The sequence below is a fragment of the Pholcus phalangioides genome, unplaced genomic scaffold, assembly GCF_987345545.1.
Source record: "Pholcus phalangioides strain wild (caught in Gottingen) unplaced genomic scaffold, Ppha-v1.0 ptg000009l_1, whole genome shotgun sequence".
In the NCBI taxonomy this organism is placed as follows: Eukaryota; Metazoa; Arthropoda; class Arachnida; order Araneae; family Pholcidae; genus Pholcus; species Pholcus phalangioides.
The window spans coordinates 44,962,107-44,987,367 of record NW_028301602.1 but is presented as its reverse complement, the minus strand read 5'-3'; the positions used below and the strand labels follow the sequence as shown (position 1 = coordinate 44,987,367).

Genomic DNA, 25,261 nt, shown 5'->3' with positions numbered 1-25,261 from the left:
AACAGACCTACAAACAGTACAAATGCAATTCAATCATTACACATCACTCACTTCTAAAATATAGATGGCGGCACTGAAAAATCAAACACAATACTACATACACATTTGAGACACAAACTGTTAGGTACATACACAGTTACAATTCCGGCACAATTCACTAGGTAGTAAATTGCCCATAGATGGTGATAGACCTGAGTTGTGCTCGGATTGAAAGAAAAAGTAATGCAGACAAGCTTCGAATCTTTCCAAAATAAATCCACCCGATTTATCCACGACTGCTGGTCATCTTTCGTTTCCATGTCCGAACTTAAAAAAACGAACTTCATCTTCTCCCTCTCTCTACTCTTCATCTCATTTCTCGATTAACGTTGTTATACAAAATTTTGCATGATCAATTTAACATAGATACTTCTGGTATCTTAGCCAAATCATCCTACATCTCTAGAAGACTCGACCATTTCCTTAAATTAAAACCTATTTTTGCTTCCACTGACTGCTTTAAATACAGCTTCTTTCCTCATACCATTGGTGAATGGAACAAACTCCCAAGCTCTGTTGTCGAATCTCCCATTATCACTAGTTTTTTGTCCAATATCAAACAATATCTTTGTCATTTTCAATCGCATCCTCTTGTATAGGCCCCAGGGCCAATGATATTGTATAAATAAATACTTGAATATGATTGCAGCATATGATTGCAGCTCAGTATGGGAAATTTTTTAGACAATAATAAATCAAATAGATGGTTTATAGAGACACGCATGAGTGAAAAATTCTAGTTTGAGTGAATGCAACTTATAACTTTCATCATACAAGCATCACCTGGTTGGTAAAGTAATCATTCAGTTAAGACAGTTTGAGATAGCTTGTAAACTGAAGAGCCAAAAAAACTGGTACAGGCATGCGTATGCAAATAAAGAGATATGGAACCAATCAGAGTACGGCGCTGCGGTCGGCAACGCCTATATAACACAACAAGTGTCTGGCGTAGTTGTTAGATCGGTTACTGCTGCTACAATGGCAGGTTATCAAGATTTAAGTGAGTTTGAACGTGGTGTTATAGTCGTGCACGAGAGATGGGACATAGCATCTCCGAGGTAGCGATGAAATTTGGATTTTCACGTACGACCATTTCACGAGTGTACCGTGAATATCAGGAATCCGGTAAAAAATTAAATCTACGTCATCGCTGCGGCCGGAAAAAGATCAAGCAAGAACGGGACCAACGAGAATCATCAAACGTGACAGACGTGCAACCCTTCCGCAAATTGCTGCAGATTTCAATGCTGGGCCATCAACAAGTGTCAGCGTGCGAACCATTCAACGAAACATCATCGATGTGGGCTTTTGGAGCCGAAGGCCCACTCGTGTACCCTTGATGACTGCACGACACAAAGCTTTACTCCTCACCTGGGCGCCCGACAACACCGACATTGGGCTGTTGAGGACTGGAAACACGTTGTCTGGTCTGACGAGTCTCGGTTCCAATTGCTTCGAGCTGATGGACGTGTACGGGTATGGAGACAACCTCATGAATCCGTGGACCCTACATGTCAACAGGGGGACTGTTCAAGCTGGTGGAGGCTCTGTGACGGTATGGGGCGTGTGCAGTTGGCGTGATATGGGACCCCTGATACGTCTAGGTACGACTCTGACAGGTGACAGGTACGTAAGCATCCTGTCTGATCACCTGCACCCATTCATGTCCATTGTGCATTCCGACAGACTTGGACAATTTCAGCAGGACAATGCGACACCCCACACGTCCGGAATTGCTACAAAGTGCCTCCAGGAACACTCTTCTGACTTTAGACACTTCAGCTGGCCACCAAAATCCCCAGACATGAACATTATTGAACATATCTGGGATGCCTTGCAACGTGCTGTTCAGAAGAGATCTCCACCCCCTCTTACTCCTGCGGATTTATGGACAGCCCTGCAGGATTCATGGTGTCAATTACCTCCAGGACTACTTCAGACATTAGTCGAGTCCATGCCACGTCGTGTTGCGGCACTTCTGCGGGGGCACTACACAATATTAGGCACGTGGACCAGTTTCTTTGGCTCTTCAGTGTATAACAGTTCAATGTAAAATGACAATCCATATTTAGTGAAATTTAAACAAGATGATGCAAGTATGTTCTGGGTACAACATTAATACACATAAAAATATATATTTTTAAGTGAGTTCTATACGTTAAAAAAAATTGTTGATTTTATACAAGATATACATGTCTATTTGTTTTTCTCTGAAGACAATTTTTATTTTCCGTCGCAGAGTTTATCGTTCGTTAAATATATAATTGTCTGATGTCTAGTGTGTGACAGTTAATTTTTCTATCGTTTCCAGTATAGGCCAATGTTACCATATTTCTTACCTTGTTATATGTTAAGAAGACACCAACAAATAAGACAAATACACAAAACAGGGGGTTCAACACCAAGATCGTTGACGAATTAAGTAGAAAATTCTTGAAACCGGCACGAGGAACCACTCTAGAAAATATTACAGAGAGACCACTCAGAGTAAGTGTAGTCATACCCTACGATCCAATACTCTCACTGAAGATCAAACCGATTCTTAAAAAGTTTAATCTAACAACCATAGATGTGCCCACTAATTTTTTTTTTTTTTGTGTATTTGCCTTATTTGTTGGTGTCTTCTTAATATTCTTGGGCAATGTGGATCAACTCTTCCTTGTTATATGTGTTACTTAGTTGTATGATATTACAGTGATATGCTCCACCTCAAGCACACAAACCATAAGTTATAATTGAGAAAACCCACGCGTAAAAGACATCTTTCAAAAAAAAAACACTTATCTCAATATACAACCAACCCACCAATGACTGATCATAGCCCTGGTGGTGATCCATGTATGCTTTTGTACTGCAATGAAATCATAATATATCGAGTGTCTAAGATACAGATGTTCAAAAGTAATAGCTTATACTGAGAGGATGACACATGCTAGTTGTGAAAGGGCTATACCACCAATATGGGATTATTCACTATAAGTTTTCTACCAAGGTTGCACATGCACACTGTCGAAAGCTGCTTTGAGGCACTTTTGCCGCAGTTGGGCTGACTGCCCGAAAAGGGGACGCAGTGGTCGGCTGAAGTTGGCTTTCCATAGTTTGCTAATGTCAGAGTGCAAATGCAAACTAATCTCCAATTAAGAAAATAGTCTCTCCACACAAAAAGTAACTAGGCCTACAACATTTAAAAAAGTTCAAGTATATTTTGAGACTGGCAAAATATAAACTGCTGAGTTGTTTGTTTTTAAATTCAGGAGACTGATAGCAGCACTTTTAAAACACATAATAGGCATTCCTTAGAAACTAACTAACTTCACATAGCACATACATGGCACATTTCAACATGCACCAATTCATTGAAAGTTGTTCCGAGGCTTAGACTAGCTGAATTTAGTGACGTGTCAAACGCTGTGTACATACTGAGAGGAAATGTGAAGCCTACCACAAGATTTCAAACAGCATCTGTAGCAGTTGATATAATAATATCTCAAAAATTCTATTAAACATTTGGAAAAGTATCGACTACTTTTTGGACATCTGCAGAGCCGCTATAGGTGCTCCCATTGAACTTTATAAACTTGAGTTGCGGTCTTCAATGCTACTTAAATCTATAAGTAATCATGAGTGGGGTTCTCTTACTATAAGTCAATACTTTTGGATACTTTTAGCATGGACAATCCTGTATATATTTCTTTAAAGGAACTTAACTCAATTCAGACTTTCTAAACTTGCTAGCTAGTGCTGGTTGATTTTTCAGACACTATCAACACACGGGTGACATTTAAAATTCATAAAAAAAATGCAGACATATTTGATGCAGTTAGGAGGTGAACCATGTTCCTAGTTGTGCTCATATTAATTGAATTCAGCTCTATTCAGTTTCTAGATCAGTTTTAGATCTCTCAAATTCAGTTTATAGATAACCATTTAATCAGTAAAGTACAAATCACATTAAAAATTCAGACAAATATTAACAAAACAAATTAAAATTTTTTTAATAATTTAACATATATAGCGTTCATGCAACAAAAACAAGTTTTGTCATGATCCAAACACATTGCTGTAAGATGATCTCAGAAGTTTGACATACTTTTGTAAATTCTCATAATTGAACTGAATCCTTTCCAAATTTCCTCGCAACTCTTTGATTTGGGAAGAATACTTTTTCTCAAGCTAAATAAATAAAACCAAAGAATTTAAAATACTGATCATTAAAACATCACAGCTCAATAGAGTGCAAAAGACTTTCTCAATAATAGATAATCACCTTATAAAATGAGCAGGGCGCAATTTCCGCATGGGCAACATGAACATTTGCCAAGGGTCCCATGTTTTACGAAGGAGTTCCAAACTTATAATAGGATATATTTGACTCAAATTTGTATAAATTTTTTTGGTAAAATTTTGTAAAATCAAAGAATTTTCCCTGAATCATATCATTCTATTTCCAAAGTGTTTATTACTAGCGAACCCTATTAAATATCAATTTTAATGTTACACCAATAAGTAACAGATTTTATACAGCATGTGCAATGCACCTGTTGCAATATTAACTTTATGACAAAAATATGTTTCTTTGTGCCACAGTCTTTTCTTCGATTCCTCAATTTCACATCTTTTTAACTATAAAATGATTTTTGAAATTCTAAGAAATTTTGCATGTTTGATCAACATGAAATCCTCAAATCTTCATGAATATTCTGTATATTTGCAATGGAAAACTTTATGCATCTGAATAGAAAATGCATTATGATTGATGCAACTCATGTTGCCTGTGTGAATGTAAAAAGGTAAAGAAACCAAAAAAGAAGAAATTCTTTTTCACCTCAACATTGGACTTCTCTAAAGACTTGACTCTACGATTTTTGTCTCTCAGTTCATCTTCAAGGCGAATCACTTCAGCTTCATTTACAGACTGCAACTGCATCACCTCAAGAATAAATGAACGATGAAAAAAGAAAAAAACATTATCTTATACCTCCATGTAAATTATATTACTTACTACATCAAGCCAAAAAAATAACAGCAGCAATAAAGTAAAAAAAATACTCAGAATAACATTAAAAAAATATGAGACCATGCAATAAATAAAACTGAAACAGCAGAGAAACTCGTATCACCTGACTTCCTAACTGTGTACCAATATATTCATTGTTACGTAACAAGTCTGAGACACGAATCTGTCAAAATAAAATTTAAAAAACATTAAAACAAAACACTTCATTGGGAATCAGTTTTGCTCATCATTTTACTAATGGAAACCGCAAAAAAAACTGAGCTTAAGGTGGAATGAAATTTGTAAGTAATTTTAAAATATAATGGAAATAAATTATGTTGATTGAATGATTAAAAAAAGATGTAAGGCTCTGTGTGATCAACAAGATTTATTAATGAGAAAGATAAAAAAGTAAACAAATGACTATTCATCCATATGCTACTTTTGGAATAAAAAAAATATTATATTGATGATTACCATGTTGTATAAGAATATGGAATTAAAGTTGATGCTCATTATAACAACCGAACGTTACAGAGACCATTCCATAAGTCCCAAATGTTTTTATAGAACAACTATCGTATGTATATTACTTTTGATTTTATGACCCTCCCAATTATCTACCATCAATACAAATGCAGCCACTTCCAAAAGATCAATGAACTTTTCCAGCTTTCTCTTAATCTTTGTTAGAGAATTATCTGTTGTCACACAAGGAATGTATACTGTTTGAAACTTACTTATGTGCCATGAAATGCCATTGATTCTCAACCTGGGGCCTTTGGCAAAAACCAAGTGAAAGGAAAGCGATGGTGAAAAATCCATTAAATTAGCGAAAATAAAACTTGCTCTTTGATGTGGGGACCACAGAAATAACATATATTATTTCTGAATATCAGAAGGGGTGGGGGATCACAGGTGAAAAAAAAAAAGTGGTATAATTCTAGGTAGACTGGCCCTTTGCTGAACTGCCTTTAAGTTTGAGCATATTATCCGTAACATAGCATCTGGATGAGACAAAGTGAGACCCTTCGATTAAGATCTTTGGCGAGATTCCCCAGTGTTGAAGATGTTATTAATTTATTGATATTATTATTATAACTAGTCATGAAATGGCAACAGTGTGGCATTCGAATGTCAGCTTTGTTGTCAAAGTCGTATGTCTTGGCTGAATGTTTATTAAAGTTTTTGTTAGGTTCTCATTCGTAATCTATGTAGTATCATATCACTAAATACTCAATGCATGGAAAGTATTTGTAAAGAAAAAAATATATACTCAAAATATCTGTGAACCATTCTGTAGGCCTTGAATCGGACAGTGAATTTGAAAATATCTGCAAAAAAAACTTGTTAAATCGCAGAGTTTTCACCAAATTGTCATGATTTCAACTTATTGAAAATGCTCAGAGCAGAACCTATTCATAGGAAATGGCTGTATACAGGGTGTTTGTAAACTATTGGGAAAAAATTTGTGGAGGGGTGATAGTGCCCATCAAGACAAACAGTAAAGTAGACTCGCAATAATCCAGCCATGGACTAATCTGGTTTGTCCAGTAATCCGGCGCTTTTTCTTCAAGCGTAGGGGAGGGAAACATGTCACTGCTATTTATGTGCAGAAGTAATTTTATTTAAATGAGCTTTTTCAACTAACTTCCAGTAATCTGGCATACCCTGGTCTGATAAGTGTTAGATTAGCAAAAAGTCTACTGTATAATATCTATAAATCATCCATAAATAAAATAAGCATACGTACCAATGAGATGGTTTTTGAATCTGTTTTCCTACAGAAAAATAATTTATCGAGATTCATTTCAAGATTTTTTTTTTTCAAACATGCAAACTTTAAAACATTGAAAAATTAAATCAAATTACATTAAATTATATAAGCAAAAACAAAATAAATATCAACTCGGTACAAAATGCAGGAAAACACAGCAAGGATTCTACTTAGTGGCAATTTTATTACTCTGGAAAAAAAACCCTATAATTTTTCATTCAAAATGGTGGTTTTCCAAATATAATGTATCATAAATATTTGAGTTCAGAATCAGAGAAAAGTTGGGAAAGAACATCACAAATGAGAAAAAGGGGCATTGCACTTTACTTTATGCTGTTCTTTCCTAAATTTTCTCTGATTTCTGAATTCTAATATCTCAACGAATATTGCACTTAGAAACATGGAAGTTTTTTTCACCTCAGGAGAGAAAGGGCAATAACTTTCTAATTGGATGTTAGAAGACAAGGAGATCATATAAAAATTAAGATTTTATTTTATGACACATTTCATTTTCACTCTTCATACTGATTCAGGGTGTTTCTTGAAAACATTTTGAGCATTTTTTTAAACTCTATAATCATACATCTATAACAAACGGTTGATGAGATAAAGACCGAATTAGGAATTACAGGAGACCCTATATAAAAAGTTTATTTCCCCCCCACTCCCTAATCATAAGTAATGATTAAAATTTATATAAATGATAATGATTGTGATAATGATTAAAAAACAACCTTTGCCTTGTATTGCAGGAAGCTAATTGGCTTTCGAGAGCATCCAGTTTGACTTGCAATTTTTCTTTCTCCTTGATTGCTTCTTCACATTTCTCTTTCAGTTTAGCCAAACTTTGTTCCTGAGAATAGCAAAAGTGAAAAAACAAATGAGCTATGAGTTAACCCTAAAATAGATCATTTTTTATGCTGTTTATTCTTTGAATTTAAAGGTTTAAAAAGAAACTTAAAATCTTTTTTTTTTTTGTAATACACTGGTGAAATAAATTAAGAGAATTTGCATATTTTATCGAATTTCATGAACAGAACTGAATGTAAAACCACTGCTTTTAGACAAAAATGCAAATCTTGTACGTCAAATACGTAAGCGTACACGTGTGTGTAGGCAGAGCCAGTAGAGAAACAGGCTTTATAAACACGTGTAAGTTAAGATGCATTTCGTTCGCTAGCACACTTCGGCGAATTTCTTGGTGTTATTTTACAGCAATCGGTTAATTTCAAATTGTAACAGTAAAAATGAGTAACCACCAATGTTTAGATGATGGAATGAGGTAGCGAATTGTGGGGAGGGAGGCTAGAAGCAGGCCAATCTCAAGTCCAGATTTGTGGAGAGTTCAATTTAACGCCCAGCAGCGTTGTGTGTAACTTATGGAAACAGTTCCAGGATACCGGATCCATCGAGAGAAAGCCTGGGCAAGGTCGTCCAAGAGCCACGACGGCCAGAGAAGATCGCCATTTGTCGATTATAGCGAGGCGTAACAGGAGTGCTACAGCTTCTCAGCTCTCCCGTGACTTGTATGCAGCCACAGGAACCCGTGTATCAAGAGTGACTGTTTCCAAAAGACTTCATGAGAGAGAGGGTTGTTTGCAAGAAGACCTGCTGTTTGCGTCCCGCTCACTTCTACGGACAGGAGAATCTGTTTATCACGGAGCAGAGAGCATAGAGATTGGAGTATGGATCAATGGGCGACCGTTCTCTTCACTGATGAGTCCCGGTTCAGCCTAAGCACCGATTCTCGCCTTACATTCATATGGAGAGAACCGGGGACCCGCTACCTACCCTCCAATGTCCGCGAAATCGACCATTATGGTGGAGGAGGTTTAATGGTCTGGGCAGGCATCATGTGGGATGGCAGCACACCTCTCCATGTCTTTTAAAGAGGCACTGTGACTGGTGTGAGGTATAGGGATGAGGTTTTGGAGCCCTATGTTAGCCTTTTCAGGGGTGCAGTTGGCCCTGAGTTCATTTTAATGGACGATAACGCGAAGCCACATAGGGCTCTTCTGCTCGACGATTTCCTAGAGAGTGAGGATATTCGCCGGATGGATTGGCCATCCAGATCTCCAGACCTTAACCCTATAGAGTATGTCTGGGATGCTCTGGGGTTGGCAATTGCAACTCGCAACCCCCCTCCAGGAACCATCCAGGGACTGAAAACAGCGTTGCTGAACGAGTGGGACCAATTGCCACAGGAAATGATAAACTGCCTTATTTCAAGTATGAAATCCCGCTGCGAGACCTGTATATCTGTAAGAGGGGACCATACCCCCCTATTAACCCATTTTTTTTTGTTTATTCTGCAACCGCTGTTTCATACCTTCCGACTCCAACGAGTGTTACGCACGATCATGCGTGTGTATTACAATTATTGAATGGTTATTTGTTCTGTATTGTATCAATGTATGTACATATCAAATTTCATTAAAATCGGTACAGTAGTTCTAGAGATAATCGACCAAGTCTGCAAATTCTCTTAATTTCTTACACCAGTGTATTAAAATGTGTAAAATGGTTTGCCATATTTTTTTTTTCTAGCATTTTTTTTAAATACCCATAAAACTATACTAAATTTATATGTATAATATCAGCCATTCGAGTTTAAAAAAAGGTTTGTACCTTCACAAAGCTATGCATTTAAGGGTTAAATGTACTTTCAGGGTAACAAAAAAACAATAAATAAAAGTTAATAAAGGTGACATTCTCCGAACAAAAAAGTGAAAATTTCATGATTTCATTTTGCCATTTCAAAGCTGTAAATAAGATAGTTCTTTGGTTCCATCATTTCCTATGTCAATCAATCAATCGTTTTGCCTTACCACAATCATTTTCTACACTCATGATGATACCTAAACCGAGAATAAAAGTTTGAAGAACATTCTACATTGCAATACTTTTGTGGCTTTCAATATGATTTAAACATGAGCCTAGCTTTTCAAACTGGAGGTTGGTACACCCCCCACTGGGCTGCTAGATAGCTATTCATTAAGTGACAAATTCTAAATCAGTGGTTTTCACAAGTGTCTGCTAGAGTTTATGAAAGGCAGTGGAATGGCTGAATGTTCCCTGCTCCTGTGTAGAAGGTGACAGGACTCCACGTTAGGGATCCGGGACAAATATTATTGCTTTTAACATTTACTATAGGTGAGCCAGTGAGAAATATGGGACCCACCAAAGATCTCAGTTTAAGAGCCCATTTTACCACACACCAATTCCGGTCATATATCACCATATAAAAATTTTCAACAGAGGGTGGGAAATGAAGGCACCATCTATCGGTGGTTGTCCCAGGCTCAGTAGGAAAAGAACTTGTTTCTGATGTTCTTAGATTGGATTCGAACCCATGGACCTTGACAGCAACCTTCATAGTAGAAGACGAGCATCTTATCACTGTGTGACTCTGGCTACTAGCTTAAGAGCCTGAGGCTCCAGGATGCAGGAAGCCAGTGTTTCACAAAGAAATTGAAAGATAATCATTGAGTACCCAACACAATTATCTCACCATCCCCTATACCAAGGTAAGGATGTAGCAAGGGGAGGGGTATCAGGAGGTCCAGTCCCCTTTCAAAATGCTAAAAATTGACTGATACATATATACATGGAATAGCATATGCTTAAGTCTACTGTCCTATCTCTTTAGCATTTAACTTTAGTTCTTCCCCTTCCCCCTCTGAAATAAATTTATAGCAATCGCTCTGTATTAAAAGAGTTTTTTATGTGAGTGCTGATTGAAAAACACTGTTTTGATAATTAACTATTTTTTGTAATATAAAAAAATAAATTGTGGAAAATTTTGAATATTGATTTGCATTTGAGCCTTAAATCACTCCCATCGTGAACAGATGATGATGAGCTAATTGAATATTTGTAATACAGTGGACAAAAAGGAAATTATTTTTACTTGAATGTGTACAGAAAGTTACATTTCAGACTACACTTTTGCACAGAAGCATTAAAAAAAATTCCAAAAAAAAAAAAATTATACATTTTTAAACTCGAATGATATTATTCCTAATTCCTCTCCAATAAAATCTTGTCATCTTCAAAAAATTCATTACAAAAAGTGTTTCTGAATGAGAACGAGACTAATTAGAATATCAACCGCTGTTGTAATGTAACAATTTCAAGTATATGTTTCATCTAGACCTGATGAAAGGATTGCAAAATCCCTATGGGTCACAAAGTGTGTGTATTTATTTTTTTCTTTTATTTGTTTTTTGTCTATATTGTACTGTTTTGTGTTTTGATGTTCACTGTGTTTTTTTGTATTTTTGTCTGATTGTGAGCATTTGAAAAAAATAAAAACAATGAAAATGCCTGTGAAAAGTTACCATTTCTTTCCAGCTACTTATCGTTTCAGTAGCACAGTCTATTTTCTCAACTTTTTTTTCAATGCTTTTTTCCTGCAAGATTCAAAAAGAAAATAATTTCTTTAATGATTTGAAGCTTAAACGATAAAATTTTGGAGGAAGAAAATTCTGTTAAGAAAAATTCTTACGTTAGCAGCTATTATTTCCTGAGCTGACTTCATTTTAGACTCTAATTCTTGGAAATCCATCTGTACATTTCGATAACTTTCTTTGAGGTGATGTAGTTCTTCCTTTAAATAAATGTGAACTTTTTAAAAATATATAAATAATATCCTTTATTGAATGCATTTGATTAAAACTTGAAAAAAGAAACGAAAAAGGGGCTGTTTTGAGGTAGGAGAAATGGAACCTGTTTCTTACTATAAAAGGAAATATTTACTATTCTGAAAAGGTATGTTCAGCAGATGTTGCCATCTATCTTCCGGATCTTGAAAGACAAATCAGCAATGAGTGAATATGCAATGAACAAATAATATTTGTGTTATTAGTCAACTTATCACTATGGCAAGATTTTTATTTTTCTCATAGAGGAAGCTGACTCCTATTTGCGTCTTGAAGCTGAAATACAGAAACTATCTATAAAAAGAACTTTTCAGCTAAACTCTGTAGTCTCAGAAATCAAACTAGTGTCTTCGAAATGTATCTGTCCATCCTATGTACAGGACAATTCCATAATTTTTTTGCTGCATTTTACTGGCAAACCATTAATCCCAGAGGCATACTTTCATTCAGAAAAAGTACCCAAATAACAAATACAACTCGGATATATTATTTATGTTGCAAGGGGTTGTATAGTTATTAAAATATAAAAACCAACTTTTTATATGGACACTGTCTTCTATAACCCAATTAGAAAGTTGTTGCCCTGTCTCTCAGGAGGGGGGGGGGGGGCAACAACTTTCTTATTGCATTTTCGAGGGCAGGGTGTCCATATAAAAAGTTAGTTTTTATATTTTAACCCCCCCCCTCCCCCAAACATGAATGACGTATTTGAGTTCTATATGTTATTTGGATATTTTTTCTAACTTGGTGAATCCCAACGTGAGGCTATTTTATTTTAAAGACAGTAATTTGAGAATGAGTTAAATTAAAGCTTGGAATTTTTCAGAACTCCCACCACTCCACCCTTCAGTGGAAATTTGTAATTTCTAAACAATTTCTTGATTACTTCTTTGTTTTATTTTTCTCTTCGTCAGAAGTGGTTTGACGAGGGGTTCTTGATGGTTTGTGTTCAATTGATCATTGATCATTTTTGTAGAACCCTGGTCATTTTCTGCACGCGAGGGCTAATTAGACCTGACCTACAATTTATTGTCGATTCCGAATGGCAGGCTTGTTCTTTATACTCATCGAGAGGTTGGTGAGCTAACCCCTCGATGGGGGAACTCCATGTGGTAGCAATTTTTTCCTGCAGTCAAGTCACCGTTTTTTTGTTGTACCCCTGTGCCAGGAAAGTTTTCTGGCAAGGACGAACCGGGTATCGAACTCGCGACACCTCTAAACATCCTTTGGTACTTTAGGCGAGCATCTTATCGACCGGGCTACCGCGCCCTGTTTGTGTTCCATGGACAGTTTCTGCCAAAATAAAGTGAGGAAAAATGAAAGCTATGGGCCCCATTACAAAATAATATTTTGTACATAGCAATGTGAAAACAGTGAGTTAATTCTATTCTAATCTAAGCTCACAGACCCCCCCCCCCCGGTACAAGGACCCTTGTGTGTGGAAAATTCATCACCAACAATTCACTGCCACACAATTTAACAGAAGAAAAAAAATTTACCACAGTGAAAATTCGACGACATGACAATTCACCACTAAGAAAATTCACTGCCAAACGATTCATCAATATAGTGAGTGAGTTAGTGAGGGAGCAGGTGAGCAAATGAGCACATGAATCAGGGGTTAGTGAGTGAACAGATGAGAAAATGTAGGTGAGTGAGTGACTCAGTCATACAGTCCCTCACTTAATCGTTTACCCACTCAATTTCTTATTCACTCACTGGAGATGAACTGTTGTTTGTGAATTTTTCTATCAGTGAATTATTGGTGGTTAATTTTACGTAAATCAAGGACTTCTGGTAAGGCACCACTGCTTTTAAATAAGTAAATGACATTTTTGGTTTCCTTAAAAGAATAGTTTACTTTTTGAATGAGAGTTCCAAGTAATAAGAGACAAGTATTGGGGGAGGGGTGCAAAACCCCCCATGTGTTAAAAGGTTGTTAAAATTTAAGGACGCAAAACAAAAAATAATTTTTACATAACCACAACAAAAGAAAACATAGTTGTTGAAGTATTGAAGTTTCACGGGGGGAGGGGGGGGTACCCAACCTGACAAAAGTTATACTGATGGCAGCCTCTAGAATCAATGGTTCGCAATAAAATGTAGTAAGGGAAATTATGGAATCACCCCGTATGTATCCTTATTATACTCTTTAAAATAACTACAGGGCTCCCACTCAAAAAATGAGAAAAAGTAGGAAAACGCAGGACTTGGGAGAGGGTAACCTTCTTAGACAACATAATCATAGCATAAGGGAAAAAAATCCCTAAAAACAGTTTTTTTTGCAAAAAAATTTTTTAAATAATTAAAAAATTTTTTTTTAATTTTGAACTAACTTTTTTTTCCCCTAGCACTATTTCAGTCAAACTAAAACAAAATGACAAATGACTTGGTTACAAAACCAATTTTTGGCCAAAACAGTGCACTAGCAACCACAGATAATTCTTTGCTGTCTCTCCTCATATATATATTACATTCTTTTTTGGAGTCTTCCAAAGTGATGAGCTTGTCAACTCTCAACTCTCTTCGACAAGGCACAGCAAATTTCGAAGATGTACATTTTTTAAGAATGACACACCTTCGAGACCACTTTCGAAAGCACACTGCAAAAAATGTGTAAATTAGAAGATCCGACATATATAAGGCAAGGTGAACCAGATAGTTTTATTGCGTTGCTCATCATTTTTTAAATTTTTCTGTTTTCTTCACATTTTACTGTTCAATGCCAATGTAATCATTTTTGACATATGAAGCACTTCCATTTCTAGCTCTTTGCTGAGCATTGTAAATATTGTTTATGCCTTTTCATGCCTTAAAAATACGGAAGACAACTGAATGCTATTGGGTAGCATCAGAATCACCAAACCTAGAATAGGCCTATGTATCCAACTGCTTTGAAATGCAAACTGTTGTTTCACCTATTTGCACCATAATTTTGAATGATGAAAATTACTGTCCAAGACCACGAATATAATAAATACAAAATTATTTTCCCATCCAGACAGAAGTTTTTAATGACTACTATACTTGTTGAACCCTCAAACTAAGCAAATGAAAAATTAATCAACCAAATGGTCCACATACCCCTCCCCCCCCCCTAAATTACCTTAAAAATCATACAATTTCTGCTTTGGCAGAATCATTAATTGCATTCTCCAACATTTGTAATATTTGGCAATATATCAATAATTTCCTGCTCAATTAAAATCAATTACACAAATTTTGTCGATAGGATTTGGTAGGAAAAGTAGGACAAAAACTAGAAAGTAGGACAAAACTGGGAAAGTAGGACAAAAGTAGGACATTTTACCAAAAAGTAGAAAGAGTGGGAGCCCTGTAACTATCAAGATACACACAGGATTCTCAACTATACCAATTTAATGCTTTGATAATCAAAAATTAGTTCTTCCAGTCTGAATATGGCTTATCTCTCTCTCAACCAGTAAGTGCATTAAGTCATGCTTTCTAAGGAACCAATAATATGTATAAACATATACCTACTGTACACAGATATATATGTACATTAACTCAAACATAAATACCTTGAGTGCTTTATTTTCCTCAGATGCAGACTCCAACATGCTGCTTTTTACACCCAACTCAATTTTCAACTGCTCATTAATTTGTTCAGAACTGTTCAGTGAGTCAACTTTACTCTCTAATGCATCGCTTTTTCTGGAAAAAAATGTCAATTACTTTTCTTCTGATATTAATGTTTACATATTAACAAAAAAAAAGTGATTATGTAAAAGGTGGAAGTTTTGAACTTTTCATACTTTTCCAGAGAGATTTTGTGGTTTTCAAGTGCTATATATTTGTTATTTAATGTGGTCATTTCGGCTTTCCACCCATCTCTTTCTTCTGCCAACTCAAAATATGCATGGTCCTATAATCATATGAAAAATTTATCATTATTATGGATAATTATCATATATTATGGATTATCAGAAATAAAAGAAAGGTATACAAAATACAAAAAAATGAAAATTTTTATAGTCACACACTGAAAAATTACCAGTTCTTCCAACTTTTGCTGTAGATCAGAAACTTTGCACTCGTTATTTTCAGCTCGGCAAGTCTGAAGCCTACATTGAGAACAACCTTAGAATAATATTTTCAAACCATACCTACAGAATGAAATTGGAGCATAAAGAAGGAAAATGGCTATTACCATGAAACTTTGTCAATAGTTAGATGTACTAGTTAGTACATACCACTTAATCATACTACAAGCACCTCATAAACATTCCTCTGGGGAATTTCTAACAAATTATTGCATTTTGAGAATGTATAGCATGCATGCATGTTCATTGTCTGGCCCTAACTTATTTACATTGCCAAAGTTATGCTTGTTTCGTGTTCTAATGGTGCTGCCATCCGTCTTCCATATTTTAAGTGAAACTGCAAATCCAAAGATTATGTCAATCTCCGCTAGTACTATGAAGGTTTTGTCAACTGGCTGATATCATCAGCCGAAACCGTAAGTCACCATCTGGTGGTAGTGTCAGTAATGTGTGGTTCTCAACTTCAACACACAAATGCAAGCCAATATCTCCAATAAAAAGTCTCAACGATAGAGAGCAACAGGCCTACAACATTACAATCATTGATCATTGATCATTTTTGTCGCACCACAGTCATTTTCTGCACACGAGGGCTAATTAGACCGGGACCTACAATTTATTGCCGATTCCAAACGGCAGGCTTGTTTTTTATACTCGTCGAGAGGTTGGTGCGCTAACCCCTCGATGGGGGACTCCCTGCGGTAGTAATTTTTGCTGCGGTCATGTCGCCATTTTTGTTGTACCCCTGTGTCAGGAAAGTTTTCTGACGAGGACGAACCGGGTATCGAACTCGCGATACCTCTAAACATCCTTTGGTACTTTAGGCGAGTATCTTACCAACCTGGGCTACCGCGCCCACAACATTACAATCATTCAATCATTACACTTCACTCATAGATAGAACAATTGATAACAGATGGCAGCATTACACAGAAACAAACCTCACATTTGATTCACTAAACGTACATGAAAATTCCAACATGTTCCATAGAGGAATATGAATGAGGTGCATGTGTGGTTTAGTAGTATTGTCAGTAATGTGAGCTTCTGCCTGAGTTAGGTCTGGCTGTCTACCCTGTTCAGCACACATGATCTCTAAGGAAAGAGGATTCATTGCTTTTGTAGTCCAGATACGGTTACAACGGTTCACAAGGATTTGATTTCCCACGAGGGCAGTTGAATTTTCTTTCTTGAATTCATCTCCACATCAGCCAGCTATCAAAACCTTCGTAAAACTGCAGATGCCTGAATTTTTTTGTTATTTTAGTATCGTGTTGAGGGTCTGCCTGCTCTCTGTAGAGAGACTTTTGAAATGGGAGAAAAGCTCATACTTGTGTCTCGAAGTCTGGAAAATCACAGAGAAGCACAAGCTAGATGTGCTTCAGTTAATCCAGTTCCCACATCACCTTAATTTAATTCCTCTCTAGTGAGTGTCAGTGTATGTTAGTTTTTCTCAAAGTGTGCATCGTGGCTCCTAGGGAAGTTGACAATCTTTGTTAGGGACATCATGGCAAGCTGGAGATATGCATTTGTGTGCCTATTTATGCTTTGAAGTGGTTTTTTTATGAGTGAAAATATCTACTAAACTATTATGGAGGGGCGTGGGGGACAAAAAACACACGACTGGTGTACAGTACATGCACTCAAAGACAAAGTCACTTTGACAGAAATGACAAACTTAAGATTTTGAATCATAAATTTTGAAGCACAGAAAATTTATGAATGAACATTATAATAAAAAACCAGCAACTCCCTACTTTCCTGACAAAAAGATTTCATAATATTTAGTATGAACATATAAAAATTTTTTTAAGAAATAATTGTAGTAACACTTAAAGGAAAAATTAATCAAAGAAAGAGAAAACCTCTTTGACCAGATTTATGATCACCATTGCATTAAACATAAAAATGATTACTTCAAAGCTCGTTTCAGAGTTTCTTTTTCTGCTTCATACTTGTTTTGTAGTTCTTCTATGACCACTATGAGTTTTTCATTCTCTTCTGCTCCTTTCATCTGAATATAGTGTTCCTAAAAGGTTGCCCAAATCATTTTTCAATGATATTTTAAAAACAATAGCTCAAATATATCTGATTCTTAGACAGGGTTCATACAAAATTTCCTAAACAAAAATTAAGGACTTTTTAAGGAGTTTCAAGCAGAGTTTAAGGAGTTGTGGCAAACTTCATAACTTACAAGTTTTACAGCAAAAAAAAAAAAAAGGCAGGGCATATATGCAAATTTATATATTTTTTTTTAATTTGCCGAACAAATTTTCCCTCTTCTCAAAAATATAGATGTAGAAGTGGTTCAGAAATTACATTTTTTGATTTGTTACCCAGCATCATAAGAGAATTCATAAAATAATCAATCCACATACATACTTTTCTGTTGTCACCAAAGTGTTCTAAAACCTTCAAGTTTCGGTCAAAAATATAACTCATAACAGCATCACATAAATTATAAAAGTGATATTCATTCCCCTCCCCCAATTATTCAAAATAAAAAACCACAGCTGACAAACCACAGCATTTTTCATACAAAATTATTTATATATATATATAAGGGGTGATCAAATGAAAAGGTACGAAACGACAGGGTGGGTACAAATGTAGACTTTATTCAAAATATACACCATAGGCCTGAGCACAACAATCCCACTGATGAACAAGCCGCAGGATTCCTTGTTCCCAGAATTCCTGTGGCCGTGACGAGACTCAGTCCTTCACAGCGTCCTTGAGTACGTCGTCCGAGTTGAAGCGCTTCCCTTTCAGGTGTTTCTTCAGTGGACCAAACACATGGAAATCGCAGGGCGACATGTCCAGACTGTAGGGCGGATGGTCCAACCGCTCCCACTTGAACTTGGCCAGTTCTATGTGCGTGACTTTGGAGACGTGTGGACGCGCGTTATCATGGAGCAGAACCACACCCTTCGTGAGCAGCCCCGATCTTTTGTTCTTGATGGACCTGCGTAGGTGTCAGAGTGTCTCACAGTACACATCGGAGTTAATGGTTTTTCTGTGCTTGAGGAATTCCACAAGTAGTGGACCTTGAACGTCGAAAAAGACGGTGAGCAACACCTTGCCTGCTGACGGCACGGCTTTGAACTTTTTAGGGGGAGGTGACGACGCATGCTTCCACTGCATGCTGTCCCGCTTTGTCTCTGGCTCGTAGTGATGGCACCGGGTCTCATCACCTGTGACGATCCGCTCCATGAAAGCGGGGTTTTCCTGATACCGAAACAGATGTTGCAGTGCTAGCCCCATACGCAGTTCCTTTTGCTGGTCGGTGAGCTGCTTTGGAACCCAAGCGGCACACACCTTCCGATATCGCAACCTGTCATGAACAATTGTCCACACGGTTCCATAGCTGACATCCACCTTCACTGCCAACATTCGCAATGTGACACGCCGATCACTTCTCACTAGGCCGTCCACCTTGTCGATGAGATCGCTCGTGATGACAATTTTTGCCTGGCCTGGTCTCGGGTCATCACCCACTCTCTCACGGCCTGACGAAAACGGGCACTCCATTTTCTGACAGACTTGTCAGAGACACATTTCTCCCCGTAAACTGTCACCATCCGGCGATGAATAGCTGCCGGTTTCTCACCTTCCGCTGTCAGAAATCGGATAACACCTCGCTGCTCCTCAATCATCGAATTTTGCAACACGAATGCCATCTTGTCCTCATACGGACTGCCACAATCATTTGGACGCCGCTTTTGATAAGAGCCTCTGCTCTCTCCTGCGCATGCGGGCGCCCGCGCATGCTCCGATCCCAGTCAGAGACTCCAATCGCATCCCGAGATGTCTCGCTACGTTCTCCCATGGCGGAATATGCAATATTTAACTGTTACGTTTTTACTCGTTTCGTACTTTTTCATTTGATCACCCCTTGTATATATATATTTGCACAGCAACACTTTATTCACCTCTCTTAAAATGGATCAACATATACACAAATTCTTTAAAATTAAGTTTTTCTTCTTGTTTTTCAGTTATACTCAGAAAGAAATTGTTGCAAAATGGGAGCAAATTTCAGGACATTCAACACAATGTTTGGCAATTTAGCACTCGTTATTTGGTGAAATTTACAAATTAACTCTCATAATTCGGCGGACTACCTCTTATTCATGAAATGAATTTTTTTCCTCACGAAACATCAGGATTTGACGCAAGATTGACCATAGTAATTTCTGCTGCTTGCAGTAGCGACTTTTTTCTTTTCTTTTTTGGAAAACGGAAACCGCGGTCGGTTGTTGAGAAACACTGGATGAGTAAACCATCTTCAGCTGTAGGATTAAGGATATGATCAGCGTTTCACGATGAAAAGCCCGATGAGGGGCCAATAATTTGAATAAGGAGATGCGGTTACCACAATCCGATTTTCGGGGACAAAATTGAGAACAGGAACTTGCTGGGAAAATCCAATACGCATCTGAATTCAATTTCAATCCTCCAAATTTTGTAGAGGACAGAAAATACTCTTTCAAATTTTGCGTAACTTTTTTTTCATAAGATAAAATACCGCTTAAAAAAAGAAAAAAATTTAAAAATATTAATATAAATTTTTTTTAAATACCCCCCCCCCCCTATAATTTTGGAGAAGAGTAAAATTATTCTTCAAAATTATTTTCCCGTATAATTCTAAGTGCGACTATGGAACGGGTGGCGCTGAAGTACGAAGGAATAAAACACGCTCCCTGGGAAAGAATCGTTTCGTGGCACGTGAAAATAAAACTTTTTTGTGCCCTTTTCCAAAAATCTGGGAATTTAATGCGCTGAGCTCGTCACTGTACACACCAACAAAATGAAATGGCTAATCACTCACGGCGCGGTATGAATGATATAAGGGACCGGTGGTTGAGAAACACTGCTCTAAGGCCTGGATTACATTATAAGTTTTTAAAAAGGACTTTTTAAAATTTTAAAAATTCAACCAATAAGATTATTGGTTGCATTTGTACAAATGTAATCTATGAGCTTTATTGGTTGGATTTTTATAAAAGGGATTTTATCAAACTTTTATAGTGTAATCCCGGTCTAAGGTACATACAAGGCAGGTATAAAAGTATTAGGGGGTCTACAATGAGAATAAAACACAGACATGAAAGTTGTCATACTTTCCAGGTGGTATAGATTAACCGGTTAAAGGCCACCATAAATGGAACATAGTTTTTATTTACAAAAATATCAGATAAAAATTGATTTAAAACATTTGTTTTTTTTACCATATATAAATGAGAGTTCAAAGTATTTTTTGAAATAAATCAGGAAACTAATTTATTTCAAAATTAATGTTGATATAAATATTTTTGACAGAATTTTCAAATTTGACATTTCTGGGCATTTTTTCCCCATTTCAATCAAAATTTGCTAAAATTCTAATTTTGAAGTAAATTGAAAATTATTTTGTGTGTTTCTACCACTTAATATATCAATCAAAGTAAATCAATTAGTTTCTTTGTACTGTTAAACGTTAAAGAGCTATGTGCGTTCAAAAATGCATGTTCCATTCATGGAACATTGGTCTTTCAAGAGAACAGGATTCTAGAGATATCTAATGTGCAGTGCGCTGCTTCAATTTTCCCGTTTGAATCCCAGGGTATTATCAACATGTGTATAGGGGCGAATTCTGGGTAATATGACACAGAGGAATGTGCTTTCTGGGGTGGATTGTTTATATTGGGTGAGTACTTTTTTTCTTCTTGCATTCTTAAAAATGTATGTTTTTGCGAACTGCAGACTAATCAATGCGAGTTCGGCAATCGTAGATAATCTTGTTGTGTTCAGCTGAGTGCAACCATATCAAAAATATATCTCACATTAGAAGCTGTAGGATATTTAGAAACTCTTTCAGATTCCAAATTAGGGGACGTAGATATATGAAAATTACGTGCTAATGAAAATGGGGATATCACAGATGAAAATGATAGTGTTGAAAATGATCTAGTATCAACAGTTCCAACTGATGTATGTGAAATGCTAGATAATTTTGCAACAACGAGGATGAGGTGTTAGAAAACTCCTGACTTGTGGACATGTTCTTCAAAAGATGTGGGGGCAGAAAAAAAAGAGCAAAACATAAGTGCAACACTCAAGTTTCAAGAAAAGGCAAGACAGTTTTGAGCAATCTGAAAAAAAAACTATTACATAGGATAACATTTTTTTTTTCTAAAATCCGATCAAAATCTCAGCTCTGGATTTTCCATTGGAAGAGATTTGTATTATGGACATTATAGCATGTTGGATAATTCATTCAGAGTTGCAAGAAGCGAATCGTATTTCGCATTTGAAATTCCGAAGAGAATTGTTCATCCAGATCCAAGTTGTCAGCTGAAAAAAGATGTCAGGTCATCTGATGGCCATTATATTGTGTCTGCGATGCAAGGAAAGTATGCGGTTTGCCAAAAAAACACTATGTACAAATGGACTAATGTGACAAACAGGTCCATCAAATATATATGTTTTCCTTCTTTTATCACTGCCATTATAAAAAAATTTGCATTTTCTGCACTCACTTTTATGTTAAAAAACCAGTATGTGTTGTGAATTCGAATTAGTAGTAGAAAATTTGTGTGATAACTGTACTCCAGAAATAAATAATTGTGAGAATATAGGCGCTACCAGTTTCCACTTTCACATCTCCCCAAGTGCCAATGTTCCATTAATGGAACATCGTGAAAAACAAAGAAAAAAAAATTTTCTTCAAATTTCAAAGTTGATCTATGTATAGGCATGCAAAAGGACCTCAAATTCCAAATTTCAAAACAATAAATGACTTTGTTCATAGTTTGGTCTTTAAACAGTTAAAATGATTTTTGTGGATATATCTGTGAAAGGATATTTCAGAGATTTTCAGCCTTTTGTGTTCCACGGATCTTTTTTGACAATAAGAGAAAGGTCTGGGACCTCTTTTGCCAAAAAGACAGCCTCAGACCTCTTTACAGAGTATATACAGTGTATAATAATAAATAATAAATTAATATAAATAATAAATAATTATTTATTATTATTATTAATTAAATATAATTAATAATAATAATAAATTCAAGTGAACTAAAACTGAAGAAACCATCAAATTGATCATGATACATTATTAACAATGTGGTCATCAGAATAACAAATGCATCGTTCATGTTTATGAATATTACTTTAAAAGAATAATAACAAAGTTATGCTTACGTCCAATAGCAAGTTCAGTTTCTCTATTTGACCATTTTTGTGATCAAGTTCAGTCTTTAAATGAGCAATTTTTGCTTCTAAGGACTTTTCTCGCACCTGCAATAGATTTTAAAATGATTTTTGTGGTCTGCAAAAAGATATTTCAAAGATTAACCTTTTTTTTTGCACAAATCTTTTTTGGCAGTACGACAAAGGTCCGGGACCGCTTTTGCCTAAAATATAACCTAATGCTAAATTATTTTGTTTGATACAGGCCTACATTCATTATATGATATAAATAAATATGTATTGGAATCTTGGAACAATCTAACAAAAATTAACCTATCATAACAATCACAAACCATGCAATGAATAACAATTATTGGAAGTTTTTCTCTGGTATTTAAAGTGTAATATAAGTATTTTACCCACAAATGTGAAGAAAAAAAAGACTCCTTATACATTTTATCCATTCAATTTGATTAACTGTGCACACAAATTAAGTCATTTTCATGAGCTGAATTCTTGTTCATTGAGTAAAATTTAGAATTAAATGAAACTATAGTGAAAATACAGCTATTTACATCAAAATAAGGCACATTTTCAGACTTCTATTTGCAGTAAAAACTACTTTAATATCTTACATATAATCTGCAGACATTAGTGCATTTTGAGAAAAAATTTCATTGTATAGCGCAGCAACATATAATCTGCATAGGCAAATTTCATTCATAAGTAATGAAATTTTACAGAATGAGAGACCATTTGTCATGTTTTTGCTTAAAAAAGTTGATTTTCACTCTCGATGTGCCATTTATAAATTATTAAAAAATTATTTATTATGAATTGATTTTCTTGTTATATTCACATTTCTGTTCCAACCTTTCAGAGTAAAGAAGCTAAAAATATGCAACACTATAGAAGAAATTCCTGTGTTTTTCAGCATATATTCTGCAGATAATGTGCAGGAAAATATGATAACTTATATATTAAGCTATTTGCAACTTCTCAAATTATTTCACTAAAAGACATGTATTTGTAATCTTAAAACAAGGAACCGTCCAGAAGATAGGCACTAGAACAAATAATCTTAAGTTTGTTTTGATCCCATAAAATATATAATCCAGCAAGCTGTATCAAGTGCATCTGAAATTGTTATACAGTGAAAATCTTATATTTTAGCGTGATAATCGTCTATATACTCTCGGTCCTGATGCAGTTTTCATGCGTGTTAATATATTTTATCTAAAGTAATACATTTCTCCAGTCCCTTGAATATCATTGTATAGGAGTTTCATTGTACTGCAAATAAGGGTAGTTAGTGTAACTAGGAGTCATGAAAATTTTTCACAAAGTAACATAGTGACGAGACCTGTAAAACAGACAGCTCTTTTTCTGCATTCTTCAGGTGGGTTCCTTGAGACATGAAATGGTTCTGATAGCCCTATGATTTCATAAATGCATAGAAAAAAAAAGAAAAAAACGTCTATACTACAACATCAGATTCTCTTGTAATACATTTTAATGAAAGTTGGGAGGTAAAATTCAGAACTGAAAAATAACATATTATCCCCCCTTGCCAGAAGCATGAATGTGCAAATTTCCAAAACATGGGAAAATGACGTTTGAATGTTTACTCTATCCATGTTACTCTATCAGTGTCATTTTCTTAAAATGCTTTGTAACATGTGTTTTAATAGGAGTTAAACATTCACGTTTCTGACACAACTTAGATAGCAAGAGAGATCAAAGTGTAAGAGAGTATATAAAGAGTAAGTAAGAGATCAAACCAGCTGATTAATCCAAAAAGTAAAAATTAGCACATTCATGCTTCTGGCATGGGGGGGGGGTGATGTGTTGGGGAAACTGTTAGCGTGTTGTAAAAATAATGAATTGTGAGAATTGAACAAATAGAATCAAAAACTGTCTTCTCTTAAGTAGCTACAGAGAACTTGGGTTCCTGTTAGAAAGGTGTTCTTTTAAACATGAACAATCTTTTTTTATAAGATGACAAACAGTATACCTAACATTTATATTTGAGATATTGTGTTGTTACATCAATTTCAGAATCAAAGCACACCAGTTCATAAACCTAGAAATAGTGAAGTAAATGGTGAGTTACAATTGGATCCCGATATAATGAGCTTTGATTCAACAAATTCCTTGACTTAACTTTTTTTCTCAAATTCTGGCAGAAATAAAAGTCAAACCCCAATTTAATGAATAAAAATTCTCAATATAACAAATTTTTTCAAACTATCCTTAATTTTTCTTATTTCTTGCAAGGCCCTTGGGGCCCGGGAAAATTACCATAAGTTTTTTCCAATGTTATAAATTCACTACAGAAGGCCTCGTGAAAAGTCTGGCTTGAGGCCAGCTAAAGATCCCAGCCTAGGGGAAATACTCTAGCTTATGGAGGTCATGATTTCTCGTCATTCCCTAAACCCCAATACAAAGGTTTGACTTCCCAGTATTTGACCTTCAGCTATTCTTTAGAAACAAACAAAAATAGGAGTAGGAATCTGTTCCTTTTTGAGTAAAGGAGACAATAAAGCCATTT

The 25,261-nt window shown here is 35.8% G+C and overlaps 1 protein-coding gene across 4 annotated transcripts in view; it reads right to left on the bottom strand.

Annotated features, from left to right (window-relative positions):
• Positions 1-4,017: 4,017 nt before the first annotated feature.
• Positions 4,018-25,261, bottom strand: part of LOC149083163 (uncharacterized) — a 54,453-nt gene continuing 33,209 nt past the window's right edge. For 3 of the 4 annotated variants that reach the window (XM_089236331.1, XM_089236328.1, XM_089236330.1), the window contains exons 5-17: positions 24,074-24,145; positions 22,723-22,818; positions 17,454-17,566; positions 15,489-15,558; positions 15,250-15,359; positions 15,016-15,148; positions 11,320-11,421; positions 11,153-11,224; positions 7,547-7,665; positions 6,789-6,816; positions 5,160-5,219; positions 4,865-4,969; positions 4,018-4,212 (exon numbers count right to left, since the gene is read on the bottom strand). In XM_089236331.1, the coding sequence (XP_089092457.1) occupies positions 4,081-4,212; positions 4,865-4,969; positions 5,160-5,219; positions 6,789-6,816; positions 7,547-7,665; positions 11,153-11,224; positions 11,320-11,421; positions 15,016-15,148; positions 15,250-15,359; positions 15,489-15,558; positions 17,454-17,566; positions 22,723-22,818; positions 24,074-24,145 (1,212 nt within the window). In that variant the 3' untranslated portion in view covers positions 4,018-4,080. The remainder of the gene's footprint in view (positions 4,213-4,864; positions 4,970-5,159; positions 5,220-6,788; positions 6,817-7,546; positions 7,666-11,152; positions 11,225-11,319; positions 11,422-15,015; positions 15,149-15,249; positions 15,360-15,488; positions 15,559-17,453; positions 17,567-22,722; positions 22,819-24,073; positions 24,146-25,261) is intronic. The other variant, XM_089236329.1, reaches the window with a different exon arrangement.